This window comes from Lissotriton helveticus, chromosome 7, assembly GCF_964261635.1.
Source record: "Lissotriton helveticus chromosome 7, aLisHel1.1, whole genome shotgun sequence".
NCBI lineage: Eukaryota > Metazoa > Chordata > Amphibia > Caudata > Salamandridae > Lissotriton > Lissotriton helveticus.
In genome coordinates, this window is record NC_136068.1 from 1,950,945,093 (window position 1) to 1,950,966,973 (window position 21,881).

At 48.1% G+C, this 21,881-nt stretch overlaps 1 protein-coding gene across 2 annotated transcripts in view; it reads left to right on the forward strand.

The window, feature by feature from the left end:
- Window positions 1–21,640, forward strand: part of LOC144770970 (uncharacterized) — a 79,628-nt gene extending 57,988 nt beyond the window's left edge. For both annotated transcript variants that reach the window (XM_078655835.1, XM_078655836.1), the window contains one exon: window positions 16,821–21,640. In XM_078655835.1, the coding sequence (XP_078511961.1) occupies window positions 17,578–18,765 (1,188 nt within the window). In that variant the 5' untranslated portion in view covers window positions 16,821–17,577 and the 3' untranslated portion in view covers window positions 18,766–21,640. The remainder of the gene's footprint in view (window positions 1–16,820) is intronic.
- The last annotated feature ends 241 nt before the right edge of the window (window positions 21,641–21,881 follow it).

The window sequence follows — 21,881 nt, forward strand, 5'->3', positions numbered from 1 at the left end:
TGTCTTAATATGTGGTATGTATAAAAGAATCATAGTAAGAACAACATTGTATGCCAAGCTGTATGTGTTAAGATATCTGTTTAACAACTATTTTTATAGATCTATATTTTATGGTTTCTCCTATTTATTTTTCTTTTTTTAAATATGTTTTTATTATTTTCCTTTGACAAGATACACATATACATATAACACTTAGAACAATTCGCTGTTTCATTTCGCATACATGAATTGCATAAAAGCGTTAGGTAGGTGGTTATTGAATGGTTGTTCGAATGTCCCGATGGGGGTGGGCTGGCGGCCTTTATGGCTAGGTTGCAATGGCCCCCTTATCCTTCGGTCCTGTGCCTAGTTATAACATATAACGTAAAACATATAACATACTGGCATTTGGCGGCTGGTTGTGGATCGACCATCAAACACTGTGAATGGGTTTTGCTGTTTCACTTTCTCGCAGCTGTCTAGGGTGGTTTTTACAGGTCTAGGAAGCTATCTAAAGATGACCACATCTCTCTGTTGGGCTTTCTCCAAGATGTGTGTCATAGTGCAGTGGTATCGGCTCCTCTTAGATACGTCACCCAATTCAGCCACCCTTTGAAATGTGGCCTTGGTGGTGTCTTTCCACTTGGCTTGCACTGTTTTTGTTGCACTATTTAGGAGGAAGTCGAGAAGGTTTCTGTCTTGTTGTGAGGTAACATCTGTATTGAAGTGTGCTATGGTTATAGTGCTGAATTCTTGTTTCAGGGGACAGCCTAGGACCTTTTTAGTAAAGTCGAACACCTTCCTCCAGAATTTGCTAACCTTGCTGCAATAGAAGATGAGGTGGGCTAGGTCCCCTTTCTCTTTCTCGCAGTTCCAGCAGCTGTTGTTCTCTTTCAGACCTAGCTTCGCTAGTCGCGCTGGTGTCCAGTATACCTGGTGCAGCAGCCAGAAGTTTGTTTGGGCTAGTACCGGTGATATCATGTTACGTGTTGGGGACCTCCACATGGTATATATTTCTTGTTCTGTGAGTTTCGTGCCTATCCGTGTTTCCCAGTAGTCTGTACTTTTAGCGTTGAGCTTTGAGGATGCTGGGCGGAGGAGTTTGTACAGGTGAGATACTTGGTGACCAGTCTTGTTTATGTTTTCCATGTATTGGAATATTGAGGGAGTCAGCCTGTTTAGTTTCGCTTTTGTGATGGCCGATTTAATAGCCAGGAAATTGTATAGCTCTAGGTCAGGGAGGGCGTGCTTTTCCTTTATGTTGTTAAACGTGAGGGGCATGCCCTTCTCCTCCAGCTGTGCTGGGTGCGAGAGGCCTAATTTTTTCCATGTTGTTATGTGTAGGGGTCTGCCTCTGTATGTGATTTTGGGGTTTGCCCAGAGTGCTACCCACAGTGAGTTTTTGATGCTTATCTCTAATTTTTGGTCTAACTTAAGAAGTGCCTGTTTTGTTATCTTGAATATTGGGTTCCCTTTTAGTGACTGTTTGTTGGTGGTGAGGAGGGTTAGTGGGTCAGCGTTGTCAAGGATGGCTCTCTGGTGATAGCCAGGTAGGCGTGTATTACTGACTTTGGAGTACCCAGTGCATCCCCTGCCTGGCCACAAAGGCAGTCTGGAAGGTTCTCAGGTTTGCTACTTTGAGGCCCCCTTGTTCTTTCCTCAGTCTCAGTTTTGGGGGCCTATTCTCATTTTTTTTGTCTCTCCATATAAATTTGTTAAGTATTTGGTCTATTTTCTTGTGGAAGTCGTCTGTTAGTGCTAGGGGAAGCTTGCTGACTAGGTAGTTAAATATTGGGGTGATCATCATTTTAACTGTTTCTATTCTTCCCCACCAGGTGATAAACTTGGGCAACCAATTTTCCAGCAGCCCTTTTATCTTGTCTAAGGTGTTTTCTCGTTTTGTTCAAGGGTGATTCTTAGGTTCCTCCCGAAATAGATTCCTAGGTATTTGACAGATCCCGTTTGCCAGGCTAGCCCTGAGTCTCCCAGTACCTCTTTCGTTGTGTGTATATTCAGTGGCATACACTCTGATTTATCTCTGTTTAGTTTGTAACCCGAGTGAGATGCGTAGGTGTCGATGGTGTGCATGAGAGCCGGTATGGACTTGGCAGGATCTTCTGTTGTAATTAGTAAGTCATCCGCGTAGGCGGCAAGTTTAGCTGTTGTGTCATTGATGGTTATGCCCGCAATGTTCTTATTTGCTAGGATGTCCCTGATCAGTGGCTCTAGAGCTAGTAGGAACAACAGTGGGGATAGTGGGCAGTCCCTCTTTGGAGGTTAAAAGGGGTCGAAGTTGTTCCATTGACAGCAATCTGTGCTTTGGGGTTTTTGTAAAGGGCCATGACCTTCTTTAGGAAGTCGTCACCCAGGTTGTTTGCCTGCATGCATTTCTCTAGGAAGTGCCAGGAGACTCTGTCGAAGGCCTTTTCTGCATCAAGTGTGATTGTGACTGCCGAGTTGTATGAATTCGAGCAGTGTTCGATGACTTGACTGAGGAGTCTTGTGTTGTCACTGACATTCGAGTTTTCATGTATCCTACCTGTGTGTTCCCTATTAGCTGTGGGAGTATTCTGTTGAGTCTTGTTGCTAGGATTTTGGCGTATATTTTGCAATCTAGGTTTATGAGTGATATTGGCCAGTAGTTTTTCGGCCATTGTGACTCTTTACCTTCTTTGGGGATGTTGGACTTGGCCCTTATGGCAGGTTCACCCCTAAACTTTTTGCTTTTATTTGTGACCCTGTGTTAGGGATTTTTGGTTTCTGCACACTTTCACTGTGTCCCAGTGGAAAGTGCGTGCGCACTCTGAGTGCATGGAGTAAGGTAGGCCTGCCCTCCCATAGGAATGCATGGGGAATGTATGTGTCCCTGGTAGTTCCTGATGCGTGGGGTGTACAGGCTCGAGTCTGGTATATGTGGACTCGTGTGATTGAATGCTGCGAAATGATGTATGCGGCATGAATGTGTCTAGTGGGGAAGTGCCACTTCTAGACGTTGATGTACGTGTGCTGTGAGGGTGCTGGCGTGTGATTGGCTGGAGCTGGCTGGCATGCCAGGCTCCATGAGTCATGATGGGTCTGCCCGGTGGTGAGTGTGGAGATTAGCATGCTGATGGCTGGGGAGGAGTGCACCTGTGTCTTGAATGAGGCTGGGTTTTCCCCCACACAATGCTGGCTCCGCCCCCTGTGGTGCGTCTAACGACCCTAGCCCTGCCAGGGAATAGAGTGAAGTGATGAGCACATCAAGAGTGGTCACCAACCACCTGCGACTGGTTTCTCCCCTCACCTTGTGCCAGAACAAAGGATTTACAGCATAAAAATGGGGCTGTGTCCCCACAGAAGTTGTTCTCTTCCAGGGTCCTGCCAGAGGGGGCTGCTGCTGTTGCTGGGGCCAGGAGGGCCGCCACTTGGACTGCCTCCCTGCCTGGAGGCCCAGTGAGCTGGCTCTGGGCCCAGCCTTGCCCCCCTGCCTGCCTCCAGACCCTGCTGGAGCTTTTGTTGGGCTAATAGCGCCTGGGAGCGCTTTAATTGTGCCTTTTAGCGCTGTGAGCGCTTTTCCCTGCCTGCCTAGCGCTGAGAGCGCTTTTCTTTACCTATAGCGCTTGGGAGCGCTTTGCTTGCCCTAGCGAGTGCCCACCTCGCTTATTTGTAATTAATTTGTCCCCTGGCAGGTGCCCACCCTGCCAGGGACCTTGCCGCTAGTTCTTTGGCCCCCACAGCGAGTGCCCACCTCGCTTTATATTTAACTTACACGGGAGCCCACTCCCTGTGAAATCGCCGCTGCAGCCCGGGCCGCCGCGCTGCCTACGGCGACCCGGAAGTCCCGCCTCCGTCCTCCCAGTGCCGCGCTGCTATTGTTGCAGCCGCGACCCGGAAGTACAGCCTGCCCCACAGGAAGCCAGACACAGGACGCCCGGACGAGGGCAGGACCGGCGAGTCTCCCTTCTGCTTCCCCCGGTCTGGGGAAGCCTAGGAGTGCTTCGAGAGCAGCCCCCGCCGAGGAGCCACACCGGGACCAGAGAGGAGTTCCCCCCCCAAGCAGCAGCGCCAGAGGGTCTCCGTGTTCGAGTGCGCAGTAGCTGTGAGAGAAGGGAGGGGGCGCCGGGGCACATTGCCGGTGCCCACCCCTCCCCCTAGTGAAAGGCTCAGGGGGCATCTTTGTTGGATTGGATCACTCCCTTGCCTTCCGCGGGAGCATTTAGACATACCTTGTTTTTAATCCCAGCACCCTCACTATCTAGCGCTATTCCGCGCTTTTTAAACTTATTTTTCTCACCTTGCCTCAGGGGCCCTGCCCTCGACCCTGCCTCCCGCGCAGCCGAGCTTGACGCTGCCGCGGCCTCTCATTCAATCGCCTGCCGCCCTCAGCGGACGCTCCCCCGGCCACGCCCACTTCCTGGCCACGCCCACCTGGGCCGGTATTTAGGAGCTGAATACTAGCTCAGCCCTGATTGGATCACTCCCTTGCCTTCCGCGGGAGCATTTAGACATACCTTGTTTTTAATCCCAGCACCCTCACTATCTAGCGCTATTCCGCGCTTTTTAAACTTATTTTTCTCACCTTGCCTCAGGGGCCCTGCCCTCGACCCTGCCTCCCGCGCAGCCGAGCTTGACGCTGCCGCGGCCTCTCATTCAATCGCCTGCCGCCCTCAGCGGACGCTCCCCCGGCCACGCCCACTTCCTGGCCACGCCCACCTGGGCCGGTATTTAGGAGCTGAATACTAGCTCAGCCCTGATTGGATCACTCCCTTGCCTTCCGCGGGAGCATTTAGACATACCTTGTTTTTAATCCCAGCACCCTCACTATCTAGCGCTATTACGCGCTTTTTAAACTTATTTTTCTCACCTTGCCTCAGGGGCCCTGCCCTCGACCCTGCCTCCCGCGCAGCCGAGCTTGACGCTGCCGCGGCCTCTTATTCAATCGCCTGCCGCCCTCAGCGGACGCTCCCCCGGCCACGCCCACTTCCTGGCCACGCCCACCTGGGCCGGTATTTAGGAGCTGAATACTAGCTCAGCCCTGATTGGATCACTCCCTTGCCTTCCGCGGGAGCATTTAGACATACCTTGTTTTTAATCCCAGCACCCTCACTATCTAGCGCTATTCCGCGCTTTTTAAACTTATTTTTCTCACCTTGCCTCAGGGGCCCTGCCCTCGACCCTGCCTCCCGCGCAGCCGAGCTTGACGCTGCCGCGGCCTCTCATTCAATCGCCTGCCGCCCTCAGCGGACGCTCCCCCGGCCACGCCCACTTCCTGGCCACGCCCACCTGGGCCGGTATTTAGGAGCTGAATACTAGCTCAGCCCTGATTGGATCACTCCCTTGCCTTCCGCGGGAGCATTTAGACATACCTTGTTTTTAATCCCAGCACCCTCACTATCTAGCGCTATTCCGCGCTTTTTAAACTTATTTTTCTCACCTTGCCTCAGGGGCCCTGCCCTCGACCCTGCCTCCCGCGCAGCCGAGCTTGACGCTGCCGCGGCCTCTCATTCAATCGCCTGCCGCCCTCAGCGGACGCTCCCCCGGCCACGCCCACTTCCTGGCCACGCCCTCTAGCTGCACTATTTATCATGTGCTTTCACCGTTCGCGCAGCGGACGGGCGCAGCGGGCGCGCCTAAGGCAAGCCCGTCCGCGACGGGCCGGGACTAGGGGCCCTAGACTCTGCCCGTCCTCTGGTGTATTCTTCGGCCCAACTTTCCTCTCTCCCGGCTTCTATCCCCCTCTCCCCCTCCGTAGCTCTACACCTTTCTTTGCACGGTATTTATGCCCCCCCCCTCTCTGGTTCTGTCTTGCCCTCTTCTCCTCCTTCAATTTCCTCTACGCCCTCCCCCGCTCGTGCTTCCCCCGGTTTTCCTGCTGCCTCTGCTATTCTTCTTAACACGCGTTCTGCGGTAAAAAACCAAACCGCTCTTTTCAATCTGTTGGACACTGACCCTCCGGACTTCCTTTTCCTCACTGAGACCTGGCTTTCCTCCCACTCACTTCCGGACCTTCTTGCCATTCTCCCCGCCACTCATTACGCTCTCCGCGCTGACCGCCCTGATGGAAGAACTGGGGGTGGCGTGGCTATGATAGCTCGCCGCTCCTTGCAATTCCAGCTCCTCTCGCATCCTTGTATCACCAGTGTTGATTTTCTGGTGGCCCGCTCTCTCAACCTCCCGGTCCCCCTCACGGTGATCCTTCTGTACCGTCCTCCTCAAAACATGCCATCCTTTGTGTCTTCTCTGCAGGATCTCTTGGCCACCCTGGCTGTAAATAATTCCTCGCTACTTCTGCTTGGGGACTTTAATTTTTGGCCGGGTGATCCGCGGGAGGACTCTTCCTCTAAAGATTTCTCTGCCACCCTTCGTTGTCTCAATTTTCTACCTCACGTTTCGACCCCCACCCACACCCACGGTCACATCCTCGACCAGATCTGGTCTTTACGTTGCAATCCCTCGGTCTCTTCGATCTCCCCCTGTGTTTGGTCAGATCATTTTTTGATCTCCTTTTCCATCCCCCTGGGTCAACCCGAGAAAGCCCTTCTACCCAAAAACATCTGGGCTCGGAGTTGGAACAAGGCTGATCTCAATGATCTTTCCTCTTCTCTGTCCCTATCGGCTCCTATCCTGACCGACCTCTCTGTGGAAAATCAGGCGGATGCCATTCACATCTGGCTTTCCTCGGCTTGTGACCAGGCCGCTCCACTTAAAAAGATCAGATCGGCCCGCCTTCACGACGCCCACAAGTGGTTTTCCAACGACCTCAGATCCCTGAAGCTAGAGCTTAGGCGGTCTGAACGCCGTTGGCGCCGTAACTACTGCCCCACTCTCCGCCTGAACTATAAGGCTCTCCTTAATAACTACAAATTGGCCATCTTAGCGGCCAAATCCAAATATTTCACGGACCGCGTAGCCCTTTCGGCCAATAAATCTCGTGAGATCTTTTCATTGGTCCGTAGCCTTGCCACCTCTGACCGTGCAGGCCTTTCCCCTGCTCCTTCTCAATCTCTCTGTCACTCTTTGAATGACTATTTCATCAATAAAATAATCACCATTAAGGCCAACATCCCGATTGTGCCTCACCTCGACTTGCCGGATCACTCCTCCCTCTCCCCTTCTGTTTTGGATCACTTCAAACCCATTTCACCAGAGCTCTTCCTTGACCTTCTCGTTAAGGTCAAGTCTGGCTCTCCGGCGGACTGTGCACCTGCTCGCATCCTCAGAACCCTATACACCAGTTGCCCTACCCCCCCCTAACCTTTCTCAACTCTTGCTTGGCTTTGGGTTCTGTCCCCTCTTCTTTGAAGTCTGCCATTGTGTTTCCTATCCTGAAGAAAGCTGGCCTGGACCCCTCCCTTCCATCGAATTTTAGGCCGATCTCCCTTCTTCCCTATCTAGGGAAGATTCTTGAGAGCAACGTGACATCTTGCCTCTCTTCTTACATAGAGGAGAACAACATCCTGGCCTCTCACCAGGCTGGCTTTCGACCTGGCCACTCAACCGAGGGTGTGGTCCTTGCGGTCCTGGATGAATTGAAAGGCAAGGCCGATAGCAACCTTCCTCAGGCCTTAGTCCTTTTGGATCTGTCCACTGCGTTTGATACGGTCGATCATGCCATTCTCCTTGACCGTGTCAGCGCAGCGGGCATCCAGGGCTCTGCCCTCTCCTGGATCGCGTCCTTCCTTCAGGGACGATCGCAGGCAGTTCACCTCTCTGATTTCTCTGCACCCCCCCTCCCGGTCACCTGTGGGGTACCCCAAGGCTCTTCCCTTTCCCCCCTTCTCTTTAATCTTTATATCCGCCCTCTTATTTCCTCGCTTCTTGAGCTGGGGGTCTCGGTGTATAACTACGCAGATGACCTCCAGCTCGTCTTCGATCTATCTTCCCCTACTCATTCCCTTCCTAAGCTCAGCTCTACTCTTGTCTTTATTTCCCAGTGGATGAGCTTCAATCATTTGAAGCTCAACCCTGACAAGACAGAGCTCGTTCTCACTGGTGGCCCCTCTAATCCCTGGTCTTCAGTCCATTGGCCCCTTTCTTTTGGTACTCCCCCTTCCCCTGTCCCCTCTGTCCGGACCTTGGGCATCAAGATCAGCAATGATCTTTCTAAGCATGCGCACATCAGTTCTGTCGTATCCTCCTGCTTCCTCTCCCTCCGCCTCATCCGCAAAATTTCCCGGTTTTTTTCTGTTGATGTCCTCAAAGTTATCATCACTGCCCTCATTACATCCCGCCTGGATTATGGAAACGGCCTGTATGTAGGCATTCCTGCCTACGAGACTCGCCGTCTCCAGGCCATCCAGAACCAGGCGGCCCGTCTTGTTCTCTGTCTTCCTAAGTTCTCCCATATCACTCCTGCCCTCAAAACCCTTCACTGGCTCCCCGTTCATTTCAGGTCCCAGTTTAAACTTGCTTGTCTGGCCTTTCGGGCGCATGCCCGCTCCGCTCCTCTCTTTATCAACTCTCTGATCTCTTCCCATGCCCCTAGCCGCTCTCTCCGTTCTTCTTCCCTCTCTCTTCTTCACGTCCCCCGCTTCCGCAAATCTCGCACCGGTGGCACCCGTTTCTCTGTGCGGGCTCCTCAGATCTGGAACACTCTCCCCCTCTCTATTCGCTCCATTCCTATTTTCTCGCACTTTCGCAAAGCCCTTAAAACTTTCTTCTTTCTTCAGGCTTTCCCTGGCTAAATCCCTCCCGTGCCCTATAGGCAGATATTGATGTGATCCTCAGCGCCAGGAAGCCGCTTGGCCGCAGTGCGCTTCAGAAGTTTCTTTTCATTTCATTTCATTTCATTTCATTTGTTTATGCAGAGTCCGGGAGGGACTCCAACTCCGGGGGCAGTTTCTCCTTGTTCTCAGAGCGGCCCCAGTTGGCAGAGGGCCGCTCCAACGCTTCAGGGCATTTCCTTGGAGCCCACGAGGGGCCCCGGGGGCCTAATATTTACAAGCCTGCAAGGCTCGAGGCACCATTGGTTAGGAGAGCCCCGAGAGGCTCAGGCGCCACATTTGTTTTAGAGCCTGAAAGGCTCACAGCGCCCTATTCGTTACTGGAGAGCCCGAGAGGCTCCTGAGTGCCCCCATTGTTGTGTTCTTGAGCCCTGGGAGAGGCTCAGCAGCGCCCCATTTGTTTCAAGAGCCCTAGAGATTCTTGAGGGCCACATTAATTTATTAGAGCCCACGAGGGGCTCAGGTGCATTATTGTTGGTTGAGCCAGAGAGGCTCAGGAGACAGTCAGTTGGGAAGAGCCTGCGAGGCTCCAGCGTTGGCCCCAGCCTTGTCTCACACAGCTGCCCAGCACTTTGTGGGCAGCTGCCATGTTTAGGTCCTGACATTTGGACACAGGGCGTCCTAGCCCTAGAGAGGCCAGTTGGCCTTTGGGACTGCCACAGGTTATGGCTAATGTGATTCTGGCGCATTTATGAGTAATGTGCCAATGTGATGACTGTGCAATTGTTATTGCCACACCTCTGAATGTATTTGTTGATGCATCATGTGTTTTCCTTCCTTGCACCGCTGAATGTATGTTATGCATCATGTGTCATGTTCTTACACCCCTACAGGTATTGTGATACTTAGGTGGTTGTTTTTCTCCTAGTGCAGGTGGTACTAGTGAGGTCCTGGTTACCAGTAGTTACTGGTTGTGTGCTTTATGTTCTAATTTGTGCTACAGTAATTTTATATTCTAACTTCTAAGTGCTATTTCTAAAAAGTGTCACTTCTAAAAGTGCTGATTCCTGACAGTGGTCCAGGTGGCCCTGTCTTGTACATATCCCCTGTAAATTCCGCCCGTGCCTGTTGGCACATTATAAAGTGTGTGTTTTCATATAATGTGTTTTGGTGTAATACAAAGGCTATTTTTATATAACCTTGTGTGGAGTTTCCTTTGTGGTGGGCCTTGGGAGTTGTTGCTGGGGTGTGTGCGCAAATACTTAACTCACATCGCCTCCAGGTTTAGTCTTGCTGCTCGCGCCACGTTACCTAGAGGGTGAGCAGGGGTTATCCCTTGCCCTGACCTTGGGAATGGTGATCTCTGACTGACGTTGGCGTGAGCCTTGGCCAGCCAGGGATCCCGTTTCCAACAGGGGATGACTATGATGTTGGCCTGTGACATCGTCTCTGTTATTACCCCTCCCCCCAGCAGTGATTAAAAACTTTCGTTAAGATCGGTGCAAGCTGGTCTTGGAAGGATATGTAGAATGGTGCTGTGTATCCATCTGGTCCCAGGGCTTTGTTGTCTTTTAGGGCCTTAATGGCTATCCTAACTTTGAGAGTTTTGAAGTCTTGTCCTAGCACCAGTGCTTCTTCTGTCGATATCCTAGGTAAGTTTAGGTTCTCAAGGTAGGTCTTTGTCCCCTCTGTATCTAGTTTATCGTCTTTGTTGTAAAGCTCCTTGTAGAATTCCATGAAGGTGTGTAGGATGTCCTTGTGACGGGTATGTGTTTTGCTGCTAGTGTCTCTGATTGATGTGATGTAGTGTTGCCTTTGCTTGTGCTTGAGGTATGACGCTAGGGTTTTCCCAGCTTTGTTGGCTTTGCATAGGTTGATTTGTTTATATATTTTTATCCATAGCCCCGCCCGTTCACTAAGGATTCTGTTGAATTCGTATTTTCTCATTGTGAGTTCTGTTCAATCAATCAATCAATCAATCAAGGCATTTATATAGCGCACTACTCACCCAGAGGGTATCAAGGCGCTAGGGGAGGGGGGTCTGCTACTGCTCGAACAGCCAGGTCTTGAGTTGCTTCCTGAAGGCGAGGTGGTCCTGGGTCAGGCGGAGGTGGGTCGGGAGGGAGTTCCATGTCTTGGCGGCGAGGTAGGAGAAGGACCGTCCCCCTGTGGTGGCTCTTCGGATGCGGGGGACGGCGGCGAGGGCGTGGCCGGTCGATCGAAGCTGGCATTTGGGGGCGTAGAAGTTGAGACGGCTGTTGAGGTATCCTGGGCCTTGGTTGTGTAGGGCTTTGTGTGCGTGGGTGAGGAGACGGAAGGTGATTCTCTTGTTGACCGGGAGCCAGTGCAGGTCTCTCAGGTGTCCGGAGATGTGGCTGCGACGGGGGATGTCCAGGATGAGTCGTGCTGAGGCGTTCTGGATCCGCTGGAGTCTCTTCTGGAGTTTGGCAGTGGTTCCGGCGTAGAGGGAGTTGCCGTAGTCCAGACGGCTGGTGACGAGGGCCTGGGTGACCGTCCTCCTGGTCTCGGTGGGGATCCACCGGAAGATCTTACGTAGCATGCGCAGGATGTTGAAGCACGACGAGGAGACGGCGTTGACTTGTCTGGTCATGGAGAGGGAGGAGTCCAGGATGAAGCCTAGGTTGCGTGCGTGGTCTGTTGGTTTGGGTGCGTTGCCTAGGGCGGGGGGCCACCAGGAGTCGTCCCAGGCGGAGGGTGAGGATCCCAGGATGAAGACTTCTGTTTTGTCCGAGTTCAGTTTCAGGCGGCTGTTCTTCATCCATTCGGCTACCTCTTTCATCCCTTCGTGAAGGTTGGCTCTGGCGGTGGCGGGGTCGTTGGTGAGGGAGAGGATCAGCTGGGTGTTGTCGGCGTAGGAGATGATGTTCAGGTTGTGCTGGCGTGCGATGTCTGCGAGGGGGCTCATGTAGATGTTGAAGAGGGTTGAACTGAGCGAGGAGCCCTGAGGAACGCCGCAGATGACTTCGGTGGCTTTAGATCTGAACGGTGGGAGGCGGACTCTCTGTGTCCTTCCGGCGAGGAAGGAGATGATCCACTCCTGAGACTTCTCCTGGATTCCGACGTTGCTGAGTCTCTGTACTAGTGTACGGTGGCAGACAGTGTCGAAGGCCGCGGAGAGGTCTAGGAGGATGAGGGCTGCTGTTTCTCCGTTGTCAAGCGATTCAGAAAAGGGGGTGGTGATGAACAGAGTGTCTGAATTAAGCAGACCACTCTTACCCAGTCCAAAGATCAGGGCTTGATCCATCACCGTTATTTATCTCACTGCCCCATCCCAGCTCAGAACCTGGCTATATGCAAATTAGTCTGTCCCTGGCCCAGTGCATCATGGGAACAGGGCAGACCAAACTACCAAGCCAATTCTTCACCAGAAAGGAGACAAGCTACCGGGGACCGGTTTCTGGCATTTCAGCCTCTTCGGCCCGGCTTGCTTGAATCCTGATGGAGCAGTGAGAAAGGGACTCATGTCTGATCTCTTGACTGGGTGAGAGTACTCTGCTTAATTCAGAGACTCTGTCCATCACCACCCCTTGTTGTAAATAATTTTGTCCACCCTAAGCGTGGAAGGGTATACTCAGATGTGAGTCCCTTGCTCATTGCACCATCAGGATTCAAGCAAGCCGGGCCGAAGACGGCTGAAATGCCAGAAACCGGTCCCCAGAAGCTTGTTTCCTTCCCAGTGTAAGAATTGGCTTTTGTAGTCTGGTCTGCCCTGTTCCCATGATGCACTGGGCCAGGGACAGACTAATTTGCATACAGCCAGGTTCTGAAACTGGGATGGTGCAATGAGCTAAAAAACGGTGTTGGATCTAGCCCTGATCTCTTGACTGGGTGAGAGTACTCTGCTTAATTCAGAGACTCTGTCCATCACCACCCCTTGTTGTAAATAATTTTGTCCACCCTAAGCGTGGAAGGGTATACTCAGATGTGAGTCCCTTGCTCATTGCACCATCAGGATTCAAGCAAGCCGGGCCGAAGACGGCTGAAATGCCAGAAACCGGTCCCCGGAAGCTTGTTTCCTTCCCAGTGTAAGAATTGGCTTTTGTAGTCTGGTCTGCCCTGTTCCCATGATGCACTGGGCCAGGGACAGACTAATTTGCATACAGCCAGGTTCTGAAACTGGGATGGTGCAAGGAGCTAAAAAACGGTGTTGGATCTAGCCCTGATCTCTTGACTGGGTGAGAGTACTCTGCTTAATTCAGAGACTCTGTCCATCACCACCCCTTGTTGTAAATAATTTTGTCCACCCCAAGCGTGGAAGGGTATACTCAGATGTGAGTCCCTTGCTCATTGCACCATCAGGATTCAAGCAAGCCGGGCCGAAGACGGCTGAAATGCCAGAAACCGGTCCCCGGAAGCTTGTTTCCTTCCCAGTGTAAGAATTGGCTTTTGTAGTCTGGTCTGCCCTGTTCCCATGATGCACTGGGCCAGGGACAGACTAATTTGCATACAGCCAGGTTCTGAAACTGGGATGGTGCAATGAACTAAAAAACGGTGTTAGATCTAGCCCTGATCTCTTGACTGGGTGAGAGTACTCTGCTTAATTCAGAGACTCTGTCCATCACCACCCCTTGTTGTAAATAATTTTGTCCACCCTAAGCGTGGAAGGGTATACTCAGATGTGAGTCCCTTGCCCATTGCACCATCAGGATTCAAGCAAGCCGGGCCGAAGACGGCTGAAATGCCAGAAACCGGTCCCCGGAAGCTTGTTTCCTTCCCAGTGTAAGAATTGGCTTTTGTAGTCTGGTCTGCCCTGTTCCCATGATGCACTGGGCCAGGGACAGACTAATTTGCATACAGCCAGGTTCTGAAACTGGGATGGTGCAATGAGCTAAAAAACGGTGTTGGATCTAGCCCTGATCTCTTGACTGGGTGAGAGTACTCTGCTTAATTCAGAGACTCTGTCCATCACCACCCCTTGTTGTAAATAATTTTGTCCACCCTAAGCGTGGAAGGGTATACTCAGATGTGAGTCCCTTGCTCATTGCACCATCAGGATTCAGGCAAGCCGGGCCGAAGACGGCTGAAATGCCAGAAACCGGTCCCCGGAAGCTTGTTTCCTTCCCAGTGTAAGAAATGGCTTTTGTAGTCTGGTCTGCCCTGTTCCCATGATGCACTGGGCCAGGGACAGACTAATTTGCATACAGCCAGGTTCTGAAACTGGGATGGTGCAATGAGCTAAAAAACGGTGTTGGATCTAGCCCTGATCTCTTGACTGGGTGAGAGTACTCTGCTTAATTCAGAGACTCTGTCCATCACCACCCCTTGTTGTAAATAATTTTGTCCACCCTAAGCGTGGAAGGGTATACTCAGATGTGAGTCCCTTGCTCATTGCACCATCAGGATTCAAGCAAGCCGGGCCGAAGACGGCTGAAATGCCAGAAACCGGTCCCCGGAAGCTTGTTTCCTTCCCAGTGTAAGAATTGGCTTTTGTAGTCTGGTCTGCCCTGTTCCCATGATGCACTGGGCCAGGGACAGACTAATTTGCATACAGCCAGGTTCTGAAACTGGGATGGTGCAATGAGCTAAAAAACGGTGTTGGATCTAGCCCTGATCTCTTGACTGGGTGAGAGTACTCTGCTTAATTCAGAGACTCTGTCCATCACCACCCCTTGTTGTAAATAGTTTCTCCGTTGTCAAGCAGGGCTCGGATGTCATCGGTGGCTGCGATCAGGGCGGTCTCGGTGCTGTGGTTGGCCCGCAAGCCAGACTGCGAGAGGTCGAGGGATCCGTTCGTCTCGAGGAAGGTGGCCAGCTGCTTGTTGACGGTCTTCTCGATTACTTTTGCAGGGAACGGGAGCAGCGAGATGGGGCGGTAGTTCTTGAGGTCGGTGGGGTCGGCTGATGGCTTCTTTAGTAGAGCGCTGAGTTCGGCGTGCTTCCAGCTTTCCGGGAAGGTAGCGGTGTCGAAGGAGGTGTTGATGATGTCCCGCAGGTGGGGTGCGATGACATCGTCGGCCTTGTTGAAGACGTGGTGAGGGCAGGGGTCGGTCGGAGATCCGGAGTGGATGGAGTTCATCGTGCGGACGGTGTCTTCGGTGCTGATTGGGGTCCAGGCGCAGAGGGTGGTGTTGGGGGGCGGTGGTTCGGTCGTGGCGTGCGTCGGTTGTGTGCTGAAGCTGTTGTGTATGTCCGCGATCTTGTTGTGGAAGTAGGAGGCGAGGGAGTTGCAGAGGTCTTGCGAGGGGGTGATGTCGTTGTTTGTTAATATGTGTTGGTTTGTGGTGTCTCCGATGTGTCGTGATTCTAGTAGCTTGATGTCTTTTTCTAGCTGTGACGGTTGAGCCTTCACCTCCCTGTCCCTCCCTGGCCTTGATTTCTATTGGTGCCCCTCTGATGGTTGCATTGAGGGCCTCCCACAGGGTTTTGGGGTCTATGTCCGGTGTATCATTCTCTTTGATGTAGTCATCGATGGCTTTCTGGATTCTAGCCTTATCTTCTTGTTTGGCGATGATTGTGAGATTGAGTCACCATCTTCGGGTTGTGTGTTCGTTGTGTCTCCCTGAGAGGTGTAGGCTAATGCCGGCGTGGTCCAATATTGTTCTACCGGCGATGTCTGTGTATTCTATTAGGTGCGTGTGGGTTCCTGAGATGAGGATGTAGTCTATTCTGCTGTATGAGTTGTGTGGGTTCGAATAGAAGGTGTAGTCTCGGGTATCGGGGTGCTGTAGTCGCCACGGGTCCACTAAGTTGAATCTGTTGCATAAGTTCATTAACACCTTGCCTGCGGCGCTGACTCTCCCACGCTGCTGAACATTCCATTCGCGGGTGTGGTAGTGACGGAACCATTCCGTCATCCGCACAGCTCAACCGTGAGGCATGACGGAACCCAAGCATCGAAGGGGTTAATGTCTTGTGGGACGTCGGGGTACGTGCTTGTGTTTTTGATTGCCTATCCAGCGTCTGGTCTAGCGCCATGTTGAAGTCGCCCGTCACAACCATCATATTGTTTGAACTGTTGGTCTCTAGTTCCTGAGCTACCCCCTCCCAGAATGGTGTGTCGACGGTGTTTGGTGCATAAATGTTTGTCACTAGTATTGTCTCCTCTCCTCTTTTCAGCTGCGTGATCAGTAGTCTGCCTTGGTTATCTTGCTGCACATTCTCGATGGTTATGTTTGATTTGCTATTGGTCAGGGTAATGACCCCTCTCTTTTTACCCACCGCCGGTGAGCAGGCGACCCGACCTATCCATCTGACTCTGAGCTTGCCTGCTTCAACTGTGGAGAGTTTGGTTTCTTGCAGCAAGATAATGTCCCCCTTAGTCTTGGCTAAGTAGTCAAGTACCTTTTTCCTCTTGATAGGGTGGGTTATTAGTCCTGAAGACAGAGGGATACATTTCAAGAAGTCACCGAAATGCTGCGTTGATGCAATAGTCCTTTTTGGTACTTTGATCGTATACAATTGTATTTTATGTAATATTTGGACTAAACGTTTTAGATATTGTGGCCGGGTCTGGTGGCTCTGTGGACAAATGCATCAGCTGCAGGGACCTGTGTTTGACCCCGTAATCAAAGGTTCAAATCCCGGTGGGCCAACTCAGCCTTTCATCCATCTGAAGTCGATAACATAAGTAGCATTGAATTTGGTTGTAATAAACATCTGTTATCAGCACCAGATACCTATGGGTGAACATGCGCTTTACAAATATACATTGTTATGTATCTAGTCCAATAAACTATGAATTATATTTCCAAATGTCAATAGTATTTTACGTGTATTTCTATAAAATATGAGATTCCAAATACTGTGGTTGGAGCATAATTGGTTACTTTTGATATCCTAGTTATATCTCTTGTTCTTAGGTTGATTATTAAGTATTCACTTAGCGAAATATCGGAATTGAATAACAAGTCCAGGGGAAAAAATTTGTTTTGGTTCAACATGGCTAAAACACATTACCAAAGCCTATAGCTTCTGCATAGACGAGACATATTGGATTTGCCAATGCTTGTTCTTTATTACTTTTAAAAGAAAGTTGTCTGATGGTGTACAAGTACACTATTATCTCTTCCCTTCGCCAGGGATGCAGTCATTCCACCGTTATAGGAATTTAAAGCGATACTAGCTAAAACATGGGAAAGGGGACTCTGCAAAATTACTGAGAAGTAGCTTTTGTCTTGTATATTTTGCTGAGGGAACATGACAAAAGCTAATAATGTTGCTTTCTCTTTATTTTAATAGGTAATGAATGCGTGAAACACAGCAACTGAAATTCTGTTGAGTTTAATTGGGTAGCACTCCCGACCGATTAATTAATGGAAAATGTGACATTATCAATTCTCTGTGACACGTAATCAATAAAGTACCGAATCTTACATACCAGACAGACAAAGGAAAACCAGAGAAAATTGTTAAAGCATGGATCAAATAGAAAAGATTGTTATTGACAAATATCTCACAAATTTATATCAAGTCTATGATGAGTTTCATTAAAAAAAATATTGAAAAGCTTCACTCAGGGAGAAAGAATTTTTTTCAACAAAAGAATCCGTATTTCTGAAAAACGTTATCAATGCACTGAATGTGAAAATAGCTTCAAAGAAAGCGAAAGTGTGACAGGCATCTGGAACTCACACTGACTATCATATCAATGCTGCAACTGTAAGAAGAGCTTCATCAAGGAAGGACTTGATTCTAAACACCTGAGAACACATTCCAAACTGGAAAGAAACTTTATCAGTGCACTGAATGTGGAAAATGCTTCTTTCAAACGGAAAAATGTACAGGTGCGAAACATTACTGATCTTCAGTTAGAAGCAGAGCATGAACATTTTTGATGCACAGATTCGACGAGGGGGGTTAATTTGAAAGCTGTGCCATTCACCAGAGAGCACTCTCAAAAGAAAACTCTCATCAGTTACCAGTACCTTTCAAGAGAAAAAAATCCTACAAAGCATAATAGAAGACATACAGGTGGGAAACCTGATTAATGTACTGAATGTGGGACAGCATGCAATTTCTTACCATCTACCAAGGGACTGATACAGATAAGAAACCTATCCACCAGACAGTCCAAACTGGTGAGAAACCTTATCTATATTCCGAACATGGGAAAAGGTTCAAAGTGAAAAGAAGTCTTACTCTTCACCAGAGATCACACTCGGGCAAGAAACGTTATCAGTGCTCAGAATGTGAGAAAGTTTTCAATAAGCAAGATAATCTTACAATTCACGAGCGAGCACACACAGGTGAGAAACCCTATAAATGCATTGAATGTGGTAAACAGTTCAGTAAGAAAGAATATCTTATTACACACGATCGATCACATACAGTGGATAAACCTTATCAGTGCTCAGAATGTGGTAAAACGTTCAGGGCAAAAGCAGGTCTTATTATTCACCAGAGAATACACACAGGTGAGAAACCTTATCAATGCACTGAGTGTGGGGTTTATTTTAGTTATAAAGATAGTCTTATTCGTCACCAGAGAACACACACAGGTGAGAACCCTTATCAGTGCACTGAATGTGGCAAAAGTTTTAATAATAAAAATAATCTTACTATTCACCAGAGAGTACATACTGGCGAGAAACCTTATCAGTGCACTGAATGTGAGATTAGCTTCTCTGACAAAGGAAACCTTAATAAACACCAGAGACTACATACAGGTGAGAAACCTTATCAGTGTACTGAATGTGGAGCACACTTCAGTCGCTCACATATCCTAGCTAGCCACCTTAGAACTCATACAGGACAGACTCCATATCAGTGCACAGAATGTGGGAAAGGGTTCAATCAGAAAGGATCTCTTAATAGTCACCGGAGAACACACACAGGTGAAAAACCTTATGAGTGCTCTGAATGTGGTAAAAGGTGTACTAGGAAAGACATTCTTACTAAGCACCAGAGATTACATACGGGTGAGAAACCTTATCAGTGCCCTGATTGTGTGGCTAGCTTTTCTGACAAAGGAAGCCTTACTAAGCACCAGAGAACACATACAGGTGAGAAACCCTATCAGTGCACTGAATGTGGGGCAGGGTTCAGTCAATCTTCTGGTCTTGCTAGTCACCTTAGAACTCATACAGGAGAGACTCCTTATCAGTGCACAGAATGTGGAAAAGGGTTAAGTAGTAAAGCAAGTCTTACCATGCACCGTAAAAGACACTCATGCAAGAATCCTTAATCAATGCTCAGAGTGTGGCAAAAGCTTCATTAATAAAAGAAAGCCTTAGAATTAACCAGAACGTACAAACTAATAAGAAGTCTTAATTAATGCACAGCGTGTGAGACCGGCTTCATTTTGAAAGCACGTGTTGCTAGACAGATGGGAAAGAAAAATATACAAATTCCTCTACTTTCAGTACTGAGCTGAGAACTGTCATTATTGAAACCGCTATCATTTATAAACTTTACAAAAGATATAAAATCATTGTTTACAAAATTGTTGCAGGTTAAATTGCAATACTAACAAAAATGTAAATTAGCAAGTAGAAGAATTTGTAGAAAATGGTTTGTATGTATTGCGAGGCAAACTGTGTGAGATTTTCGAGTTATTGATAGTGGAAAGCATGATTTGGAAACGTGGATGAAATACCTAAAAAGTAATTAGAAAACTGATTAAAATCCATAAACAGATCTATTAAACATGCTATATTATTATATTTTAAGCCGGCATGTTTTTGGCAAAGAGCATAATTTTAAATTCAAGTTTGAAAGGGGCAGTTAAGATGATGATTTTAGATAATTTCAAATGAGAAGGAGGCGATAACTCTGAAATTGAGCAGGGATTAAGTGTACTTTTAAAGGAAGTTTCATATATTGAAATTTATAAAATATGATTTTAATGATATTTATGCAGTAAAATCATGTAGACTCATGGCCAAGCAAAGTTTATTGATTTAACCACACCAATGGTTTTGTCTGTGTTATTTTTTGTGAACCACTTTACAATTTTGTTTGGTTTCAAAGATTAGTTGCGAGTCCTGATTTTCAAAAAATTATAGATCACCATCTATTCTTTTTATTTTGTCTGCCTTTTTTCTGGTTTTGTTTCATTACACAATGCCAATCATTAGTATTGCGTCAGAATATTTATTTTCTATTGCAACTAACTCAGTAAATATAGATGGAGTTCAGATTTACCAGTTCCCAAAATATACTATTAGGAGAATTTATCTACCAAAGAAAACTCATTTGAGGAGGAAAAAAAGAGATTACCACATAGTCCAAAAATTACACCTTTTGGTATTCAACTACTTATAACAGAATAACATTTGCTAGCATGACAAAAAGAAAAAGACCCACTATTGAAATACAAGTGATCCCAGCCACAGAGACCACACATGAGAAAATAAGAAAGAACATCTCAGCCGTGCAGTGAATAATTACATTTAAACTTCCAGTTACAAGAAACTGCTTATAGTGGCTTTAACTAAAGCAAGTGTAATGAAACAAGAGAAGAAAATGTTTTTTTCCTAAGGGCAATAGTCACAGGCTATTGACATATAGTAAAAAACCTGCTTTGAAAATGGGGAGCCAAGACAGATGTGATATTACCTGTTATAACAGTGAAAGATTTAAGGACGTAAAAAAAAACCTCATCGTAGATAAAGCAGCCTGGAACTTAATTATTTGCTATGAGATTTCCTATATGCCTGACAGTGTCTTCAACTAAATGTGTTTTCATTGTACCATGAGTGCATGTAATCCTGCCATCCTTTAAGTAAACGGTTAGTTACTGATATAGCTATTCTTCATGAAAGTGATATCTAAAATAAAGAATGCCTCCTTGCTTTAGATTAGAATAATCATTTAAAAAAAATGCTCTTCCTGATTTCATTTTCAAATTAAAACGTATTTATCAATGCGTACACTGCACTGTCAGTTGTTTGTTAATGTGCTGTGGCTGGTAGTAAAATACATGTTTGATTAGCGTGTAGATTGTGGAAAGGGGAGGCATCCGCTGTTAACACCTGAGAAATTAAAGTCATTATTAAATGATATATATAGGAGAACCGAACCATGAAGGACGCTAAACAGCTGTACCGAATGCTTGAAGTTTGACTAGCTGGAGAGCTCTGACCCTATTCTGTTTTGACTACTCTTCAGCTTGCTTTCCTCTCCTGTCTATTTCCGGTGCATCACTGTTGATCGTTCAGTCCTCCTAGGACAAGCAAGATCTCATGTCCCATGAACAGCAGGCAGGAAGGTCAGATTTTACTCCTGCTTCCTTAGGTCTACCCTCAGTGGAAAACCTACGACTCTCTTTGATGTCATTTAGTGTCCACAAAGCAGTTCCCACTACCCTGCCATCTGGTGACACACCGTTGATTGCTACATCCTTCTCGTACTAAGACTACAACTTCTCTGATTGCATTGCCTGGGCAGAGACTGCCTCGTTTGTTTCTTCTTCTGCAGCAGAGTTGCTGCTTTGTATTTGTGTCTCATATAGTGCTGCAGTTGAAACGTGCTGATGCCCCTCAGTCACAGGTGCTGAGAACAACGTTGTCGCTCTTTGACAGAAGGTAAATAAACTGAGACTTTGGACTCTGGGTTGGCAACATCCCGAACATATGTGCTGTTTTGTTCATATTCAGTTGTTCTATCATGTCTTTTCCTTTTATGTCAGAGTGGAGTCCCCGTGAACGTTCATGATCTACACTAACCAGCTGTCTCCCAGCTGCCAACTTCTCCAAGTGCCTGGGGAGTCTTTGCTTTGTTTCATTTGTTGCTGATTTTACTCATATGATTTGCATTCTCTGTGCCTTAACTTTAGTGTCTGACAATGGAAATTAGATGAGTAGCTTTTCAATTTTGTTCATCTTTGCTATTAAAATAGTTCCAATATTATGATTGTTGCATATTTTCTTTTTAAACATGATTTTCCCCCTGTAGTTGTGACAAGGGGTTCTGTATTGTCATGCATTACATGTTCCATTAGTTTTTTCTATGGGTTTGTGTAATCAATTCATAATCGATTGTTCCATCTTGGTAATTTTTGTAAGGCCCTTTGTTTGAGATCACTCTCGATTCATTTAAATAAATATGGATATGATAAATGTCTTGACTTTTTTTGTGAAATAGTGGAGCAGTTGGCTTACCCAAGATTACAAGTACTGAGTAAGTTTGTGTTTATTCGACCAAGGGTAAATCACAGCACCCGTTTTGTTATTGTGTGTTCTGTGTGTCTCTTTGTCTCCTCCAGCTGTCTAATGGACATGGCTGGAATCTTCCAAACTCCAATGCAAATGACTGGCTCCCACAAGTCACAAATAGGACATGAGAGTCACACAGCTGGAG